We start from the raw sequence: 8816 nt of genomic DNA on the forward strand, positions 1-8816 counted from the left end.
CTGCGAGGCAGCTTTCCAGTAGGCAGCTGTGTCAAATGAAATGGCCAGCAGACACACATGTAATTCAATGGTTTAACCGGTAGAGGGCAACCATTCTTCAGATCTTCTTCAATTGCTTTACCAGAAGGGTTGGGGCTCTCCTAACATATGAGCGCAAAACACACAGCAATAAACTTATTTAAAATTAACTGTGTTTTCTACCAATGAACAAAAACTTAACTGTCCAAACATTATCAGTTGCTCTTGATGGCCACTGTGTTTAATGCTAACCTTGATCTGTTTGATTTGGCTGCTCTAATCTGCTTTAAGTCACACATAGATACCTATTAATGTAGTAAATCGCAACTTTATTCAGGAAACATTTCACAACAGAAGTTTGTTCTAGTTGCACAATAATTACAAAAACAATATTTAGGAAAAGAAATAATGTAATTACTACAGAAAGTAAGCAGAAAGCAACACTGTTGAAGACTGAAAGGACCAAGTGAACCATCTAAAAGAAATCCATATCATCTGGTGCATCCAGGTCACGATATTCAATGATGTTGCGTGGGTCACCTCGTGACATCCTGAGGTGGTTGAGGGTGCAAGACAAAAACAAAAACCAACAGTCATTAAAAAATGGTTCAAGATTCTCCATTAACAAAAAATAGATGGCTCAAAGCAGATTAAAGATCACACGTACAGTGGTCTCACCTAATGTTGCGTGGCTTCCCCAGGTAGCCACCTTGTCCACGGAAGTTGTCATAGTTGCCTCTACCACCTCCGTATTGGTTGGGGGGATAAGGAGGTCCACCTGTTGAAAAGGAGGATTCAAAATCAACACAAAAGCAGCTGTTTGATTGACAAAACCCAATTCAACTGTCAGTAAGAAAAAATTAATTTAAGTACAGTCAGTGAACATACCGCTGTAGCCCATCAGTGGTGGCCGAGGCTGTCCAAAGCCCATTGGACCCTGAGGACCTTGGGGAGGAAATGGCATACTTGGAGACAGCAAACCTTCAGGATTATAAAAAAAAAGCTTATGTTATAGTGGACAAAACATGATTTATTCCATTAAAATAGGTATCCGTTTATAAGACAGAGAGGCTGTGTCGACCTTGACCTGGGCCTGGAAGAGGAGGAAGCTTCATCTCTGGCAGCGACGGCCTTTTGGCATCCATAAGGAAATTGTTAAAGAACGCCACTTCCTTTTTAACTTCTTCAATTTTGTCCCCGTGTTTGTTGAGGATGTGCTTCCGCACAAACTCTGGGCCCTTGAAATTAAATTGAAATGCAGAAGGTCTTGGCATCACAATAAGAATCAAGCAACAAAACAGTGAATGACAATACAGTAATAAAGTCAACGTGTTGTACAGTCCTGAATACTGTTTTACTCACCTTAAATTTCTTGCCACTCAGAGGGCAGAGCCATTTGTCCTTTCCCAGCTCTTGAGTGTTGGCAGACACAAACTTCTCCACCTCCTCCTCAGGATCCTTGCGGCCCATCTTTGCTGCTTCGTCCTCAGACAGGATTTCTTTTAAACTATATAAAGGACTCAGCTTCTCCTCCATCATCTTCTGCCATTGTTGCACTGTTTAACGTTACCAGACAAATGTGACAGGTGTGAAAAGGTGATTGATTAAAACCATAGTTGTTGAAGCATTCAATAACTCATCAAGCCACCAGTGTTTCATTATACAAATGTATTTTTCCACACATATTCCACAAATATAGATGTACAGCAATTACACAACACTACAACTTCAAACTCTTCTTTGAAACACAGGTAATATTTAACCAGTAAAGAGGTACAATAGTCGAAAGTTAAAGCAGGAACATATGTTTGCATCAAGCTACAACTGTACACAACATATTTACTTTCTCTCTTTGCAGCGCATTCCTACATGTAGTATAACACAAACAAAGGAGACACACTGACCTTCCCCATGTGTGATGCGGTTAGGAGGGATGGGTCCACGTACATGGATCATGCCACAGCGATTGGGCATTTCATCCTCACTCGGATATTCACATGTGTTGTAGTAGTCAATTGAATGCACAATCCGCAGATACAAGATCAGACGATCCAAAACCTGGAACAAAGCACATGGCAGAGGAACTTAAAGAGACAGAACGTTAAGATTTAATTTATTTAATTAGTCGGCCATCCGGGTGACAAACGTAGTACATCATGTATAAAAGTAACAAAATCATATCTGCTTTCAAACGAGGGCAGAGAATACACACATGAAGTATAATGCATTTCTTTGATAATGAACTGGCAGTATGTGAATTTGTGATTATACTCTTAACTGCATAAGTCAAACCTTGGCTAGTTTGTCGTCCCTCTCCACGGTCGTCTCTGCAGGGTTTCCTTCCTTGGCGCACTCCTCCTCCATCCCACTCCCGGAGCCCAGGAGCTCCTCCTCCTCAGCACTCACCTCCTCTATCAGGTAATCTGTGATGTTCTTCAAGATGGGATTCTGAGCAGGCAACTTTTGAAATCATAAACCGGATATAAATAAATAATTCAGTTATAGCAAGATCATGTGAGAACAATCTGTTTAATCTGTACACACGCATGCAAACGCATGAACTTGACGATCAACGCTGTACCTCTGTGTTCGCCGCCTCTTCCCGGAACTTCATGTTCCAAAGTTCTCCTTTCTCGTCCAAGGCGTGAATGAGCTTGGCCGCCAGCTTGATGTCATTGCGGAGCACCTGCTTGTGCTGAGTGATGCCATTAACATTACGCACCCTCCGGGCCAGGTCTCTGTTCACTCCCGGTGCCAGTTCACAGTCTCGCAGCTGTGAAGGTTACAGTGTAAAACAAGAGTTTTAATACTGCAATGGTAACAATTCAATACATGAATTATAAAACACATTACCTACTGCAAGTTATAATAGGCTGCATCATCTTGACACAAAATCTTGTTTTTGCTCTTTGGAAAGCTCTGTGACACATATCTTTGCTGCACATTACAATAAAGAAAGTGTGTAAAGAGTGTAAACAGCTGAGACTGGCACACTTACTCGAATATTCTGAAGGTTCCAGCAGACCTCTTTGATGTTGATGCTACGGTCAAATGTCACCCAGCAACGCCTGTAAAATCTGCAACAGCACAGGGTTCATTTAAACATTATAGTCTAATCCTGTGGAGTCTTTTGCTTCACACAATGTGTGACTAAATGAATCCAGCGAACATCATTTTCAGAGTAACAAATTAAAAAGAATGTGGGGTTTTCTAAACCAACCTGCGCTCCGGATGGGGGTCGGACAAGCAAACACGCAGAAAGCCAGGGTATCGGCGGCAAAGCTGAGAGAGAAACACAGACAAGGATAGTGAGTTGAAACAAAAAACACACATTATTCAGTGCCCTCAGTTTCAGATTCTATGTCTTCTGGGTCATTACCACTGCCACCTGTGTTCAACTCACAGCAATAATCTCAGCCTTGGAGATGGTGGGAGCGATGCTCCTCATGAACAGAGAGCAGGTCCTGTGGAGAGGCCGCGGTCTTGGAGAGTCATCTTTGGTCTTCTTTTCCTCTTTTTTGTCATCTTCAGCATTCTCCTTTGGTTTCTCCTCTTCATCATTAGATGGAAGAGAGCAAATTGTGAGTTACGAATATGGGGAACACATACAATACCGGGGACACGGTATGGTCTTTCTGAAGATAAAAATTAGATGCAATGAATTTTATCCCTACCTTCACCCTCCTCTTCCTCCTCATCTTTGTCTTCCATCTCTTGCTTCTTCACAGGTTTATCAGAGCAGTTGGAATTTGAGTCTGAATCCGAGTCAGAGTCACTCTCTGAGGCGCTGCCTTCATCGTCACTGTCTCCACTGCGCTTCCTCTTTCTTCTTGGCTGGTGAATGAAAATGAGAAGGGCTGTTTGGTTAATGTCTGTCTCTTGTTAGCAAACAAATTCCATAAATAGAACAGCACTTACTTTCTTGGGTTCAGGCATTTCTTCTTTGGCAGCTTCTCTCTCTGCCTCTTCTTTCACATCCTTCCCTTCTGTTGCAGCAGCTCTTTCTGTGCTGGCGGAGTTGCTCTCCTCCTGTGGCACAGATTCCTGTCACTAACACAGCACTGTGAAACCTCTACTGCCCGGTGAAGACAGACAGAGAACAAAACACACCTTCTCATTTTTGTCTTTCTCTACTGAAGACTTGCGGTCCCCGTCAAAGGTTTTGAGGTCTTCTCTCTTTAGAGGTTCTGCACCCCCTGAAGCAGATGCTAACTTCTCCCTTTCTTCCTCCTCTTCACATGGCAGGTCCAAGATGCGAAGATCGTGATCCGTCCCTCCCTCCATCTTTATCACAGCTGAAGGAAGCAAGTGGGCATATGGTTCAACATACAACTTTCTTTAGGTACTATCCAGTAGTCATCATGCAGTGTTATATTTAAAACAAAAGAGAACGAGGCACTGTAGAAAGAAACAAAAAGACGAACTCCACATATCAACTGTACTCTTTAAAGTATTTTTAGGCGTCACCTGCATCCAGAACCTTGATGATGGCTGGGGTCTGTTCAATGTCCAGAGAGACATCATCAAACCAGCCGTTCTCCATCAGGAACATGAAGACATTCAGACGGTTGTGCAGGGCACTCTGGGCCTCTGACTTAAGTCGGCTAGCCTCATCTGGGTGATACTTGGACCTGAACCTGTTTCCAGATTTGGGGTCCACAACAAAAGTGGGGAGGAAATGACGGGGGTTGGGATGAACGGGATGCAAAAGTTAGAGAATAAATGCATATTATATATCTGTGGTGTCATACAATGGCACTGAGAAATGTGATTTATTTGCATACTACAGTTTCTTTTTACCATATTTTCAATAAATAACACATGTTTCAAATCCAGATGGTGGAGTTGTTTGTTGGGAAATGTTAAAAATGCCAAATTAATGTCAGTGGAATTGATGTATCTATGCAGACTATCATAATTAAGATTGTGTTTTCTGTATTTTGTATAGCCTAGTCTTAAATTAGGTCTGTCAGTGTATGCAGGTTTTGACTTTGTGATTGTTGCAGCTAATTATTGCACATTATTTGAAAGTTTGAGATTACCTCACCAAAAAATTTGGAAAAAACACAGAGATTATAAAATTAAGCATTCACATATTCAGAATTTCACATTAAAAATGTTGATCAGAGTGGACTACAGTTACCTTTTGTTCTGCCAGTTTATTAACAAATAAATACAGAGAGGGGGGTCTCTTCTGTGAAAATGCGCTCCACTTCACCCCAATGGTGTGTCTGTTTACACACAAATTCGGTTTTGGGATTCGATTTGATCCGAATATAAAAAGAAAATAGTGCAGAAAAAGCATAAAACAAGAAAAAAAATCTCCATACGCGGAAGACTACTTGACTGTCTATCTAAAATCCCTGGTACTGTGTCTAAGAGCAACTGCATTGTGCGCAGTGCATGCCCTTGCTGTCTAAGACCGATTGTTGCTGAGTTCCACTTTTTCTCATCTTCAAAAAAACGTCGTCAACGTGGTAGTGGGAATGAAGGGAAGAAAATTGGGTTATGTCAAAACAGAACAATTTTGCACGATACCTGTGAAATAAGTGCAATAAGCATTAACATGCATTATACAACTGGAAAAGTTAAACACTGAATAAGAAAAGGAAAATCAACCCAAACAATGAGGATGACTTCAGTGCTTTTACTGATTTACTGCACAACATAAAGAAGGAGGCAGGGTTGTTAAACTGCTATGGTATTCTTTATGCCTGACACTGTCACTTCGTCAGAGATAGGCAAAGTCAAAATAAATAGAAAGTTAGTGTGTACTATGGTTGAATTTGGGTTTATTTTCCTTCTCTTACAAACTAACAAGTACTGTAACAGAAGCCATTAGTAGCAATCTCTGATGGTGGGCCTGGTCCTAGTACATGGGTAGAACTGTCCTTATTTTGCATGAACCTGAAAAGTGTTAAAAGGCTTTAAGTGGACGAATTATATTCTCGTTAGGTGTTACTGACTGCAAATACTTGATTTATTAGCTATCAAATAAATATGACTATCCCATGATACACCCACCATAGGACCAGGCCCAACTAATTAGATTAAAAAAGCAATCTAAAACAATAATGTAAAAATGTAGTCACAGATTAAATAACTATAATAGTTAAATGAAAAGAATGACTACAGTACATCTACATTCAAACCTATTAATATTCATAATCAAGACTTCAGTAGTAAAGGCAACTGAGATCGTACCACTCTTCATCTTTATGAGCCAAAAAGAATTCCTGCATCTGCTGTCGGCGGAAGTCGATCTTGTACTCATTGTAGCGTTTGACAGCCTCAGTCTCATCCACAGAATCATCCAAGGACAGCAGGAACTCCTTAAAGCTCTTCATTATAGGAGGGGGCGGACCCAAATCCATGTCATGGATGTTGCCAAGCCTAACAGGAGAGAGACAAGTTGGATGGAGATTTAGACAGGCCAGCGAAACTAGTCACTTTTTGTTCTATGCATTAGTTGTGCGATGAGAGAACCAACCGTACTGTGATGTTGCTGTGTGTATGTTCTCTACCGCTTTCTTTCTTGAAATTTTAACTTCTGTACAGAAACTTCATTCTACTGTCAAATGTGCATTTTCTTTGGGTCATTATTTATTTATTATTTACATTACTATTAAAGAAAAGACATATCTAATAGTTGCAGGAATCATTAATATTATTGAATTGTTAAAACAAAATTTAGCTTAACAACTCAGGCTCACTCGTCTCAGGTTCCTCACCTTGCCTGAATGGGGATGCCATGATGAGGCTGCATGAGGTGCAAGTCAGGATGGCCCCAATGCTGCGGTGGGCCATAGCTGGGGCCTCCTCCTCCACCATAACCCAAGTCGTATCCCCCACGGTAAGGGTCTCCACCATGGTCATCCCTGACAGAGACATGTAAGAAATCTTAACCAACAGCAGATACTAGTAGCAAATACAGTATTGTGCAATTAGTGTTGCTGCCAATCTCACCAGTCTCTTCTCATCCGTTTCTGCTGTGGACTCATGTCGTGTCTGGGAGGGGAGAATCTCTCCCTACGACCTCTGTCATAATCCCGGTACTCTCCGCGGCTACGCCGTTCCCTGCCCCTGTCCCACTCCCTGGAAAATTGATTTCAGGAAACAACAGAAAACATGAAATAGGAATTCAAACACATATTAAACAACTTTTTGACTAATCTCCAAACTCAGGGTGAGGAGATCTGTGAGTAACCATTTAGTTGCATATTATAGGTTTGTTGGTGATGAGGTGGCTGCATGGGGTTGAACTGAATCCTGTTTTTGACAGCTGAGCTTTTCCCCACGACTCTCTCACCTGTCATTCCAGTCATCTCTGCGTCTCTCTTCTCTCTCTCTTGAACGGTCATAGTCACTTCTCTCCCGTCTGAATTTGTCCCTTCTCCTGCGATCGTACTCATCATCACTGTCTCCCATCTTCGCTAAGAGAGAAAAGCAAACTGAAGTCACTATGTGGGACGCAAGGATTATACATAACATAACAGAGAGCTTAGTCGTCAATAAATCTGCTAGTGATATTACTGGCATAGTGCTGTTACAAGGAGCCCAGCAGGCATCACTTGGTTAGCGATTTCTGATGCAAACTCAAATAGAATTTTAGTTAAAGTTATTTGTACTCCTTGATCTGATAATTAAAATGGTTGTGGGGGAATTAAGTTATAGAAAGCTAAAAGATAAGGACACTGAGGATACAAGGATAGATGGCCTGCAGAAATAAGTCTAGCGTAAGCGTGGTAATATGGTAACTTTAGGTCTTACAGTTATTGATATCGTAGGACTTGTAAAGTTATATCCTAAGATGTTAAGATTAACAACTGTAACATGTGTGAGTATGAAGGTGTGGCGTCTCAAGTCTAAACACAGGGGGTAACGTTATGTTATTGTTGTGATGAGGGTTAGCTAATGTTAGCGAGGCTGCTAGCTATGCTAGCTAGCTAACATAAGCTAAGCTAGCCAGAATTTGAACGCTCCAGTCCGTCTTATGCAAGACAGGTGTTGTTTTCTGATTTAGAAAACGACCTCTATCTTAATGTAACTACTATTGATATGGTACATAAACGAGCACTGATACCCTTTAAAATATTTGTCCGGCTGATGTTCGTTGTCTTCTTCTCCTTCCACCTCGTTCTCTTCTTCTTCTTAATGTTTTTTATGCGGCGGTAGGCAAACAACAAAATAGTGCATTACCGCCACCAAGTGGTGTGAAGTGCGGATCTTTGGTACTGACAGTGGGTGCTTCTCGAGTCTCTTATTTGTCGTTTCCTCAACAAACGAATTTTTGAGAGTGAGATTTAATTTTGATGTAAATAACTGTGTTTTTTATGAAAGGGAAGTTGAGAGCTTGGAACACCTGTTTTTTTTTTTATTGTGAATTTGTGCAGTCCTTCTGGTGTGATATGTGGAGCTGGCTACAGTCCAAGGAGATTGTGTCTTCACCATTGACAGTAGAGTTAGTTAAATTTGGTTTGTTTGTGGGAAACAAGGATTTAGATTTTGTCCTTAATGTTGTGATGCTATTGGGGAAATCCTTTATACATAAATGTAGGTTCTATAAGACTAAACCCTGCTTGAACCATTGGAAGAATGAGATAAAATGTTTGAATAAGTCACTGAAACTTGTAAAAAAAAACAAGAAAGCACTAAAATTGGTTTCGTTATTAAGCAGATTTAGGTTAATTTGAGATAGCCCTACCTTTTTTTAAAATTATTTATTATTATTTATTTATTTATTTATTAGCTCTGTTATTCATACTGTATTATTTGCTTTATCGTTTGATGTCCGCTTT

General features: G+C 40.7%; 1 protein-coding gene across 4 annotated transcripts; it reads right to left on the reverse strand.

Moving 5' to 3' along the window:
* Positions 1–326: 326 nt before the first annotated feature.
* Positions 327–8248, reverse strand: srrt (serrate RNA effector molecule homolog (Arabidopsis)). Of its 4 annotated transcripts, none has more exons than XM_046039925.1 (20): positions 8102–8248; positions 7328–7446; positions 6985–7113; positions 6750–6896; positions 6223–6411; positions 4486–4655; positions 4129–4313; positions 3937–4047; positions 3693–3852; positions 3422–3570; positions 3239–3300; positions 3017–3095; positions 2600–2791; positions 2311–2478; positions 1923–2076; positions 1381–1574; positions 1100–1256; positions 907–999; positions 697–796; positions 327–569 (listed from the first exon to the last, which is right to left on the reverse strand). In XM_046039925.1, the coding sequence occupies exons 2-20, from the start codon at positions 7444–7446 to the stop codon at positions 494–496; spliced, it is 2634 nt and encodes an 877-aa protein (XP_045895881.1). In that variant the 5' UTR covers positions 8102–8248; the 3' UTR covers positions 327–493. The 4 variants fall into 4 exon arrangements, with proteins under 4 accessions (XP_045895881.1, XP_045895883.1, XP_045895880.1 ...); XM_046039927.1 differs by having other exon boundaries at positions 7328–7451; positions 8102–8245; XM_046039924.1 differs by lacking the exon at positions 8102–8248 and having other exon boundaries at positions 1106–1256; positions 7328–7451.
* Positions 8249–8816: the final 568 nt, after the last annotated feature.

Source organism: Micropterus dolomieu, linkage group LG23, assembly GCF_021292245.1.
Source record: "Micropterus dolomieu isolate WLL.071019.BEF.003 ecotype Adirondacks linkage group LG23, ASM2129224v1, whole genome shotgun sequence".
NCBI lineage: Eukaryota > Metazoa > Chordata > Actinopteri > Centrarchiformes > Centrarchidae > Micropterus > Micropterus dolomieu.

Coding starts and splice junctions, on each gene's coding strand:
- srrt (XM_046039925.1), bottom strand. CDS start 7,446: ATGGGAGACAGTGATGATGAGTACGATCGCAGGAGAAGGGACAAATTC. Junction 4,048..4,128: donor AGAAAGACAAAAATGAGAAG/GTGTGTTTTGTT, acceptor TCTGTGCCACAG/GAGGAGAGCAACTCCGCCAG. Junction 1,257..1,380: donor TGAGTGGCAAGAAATTTAAG/GTGAGTAAAACA, acceptor TTTAATTTCAAG/GGCCCAGAGTTTGTGCGGAA.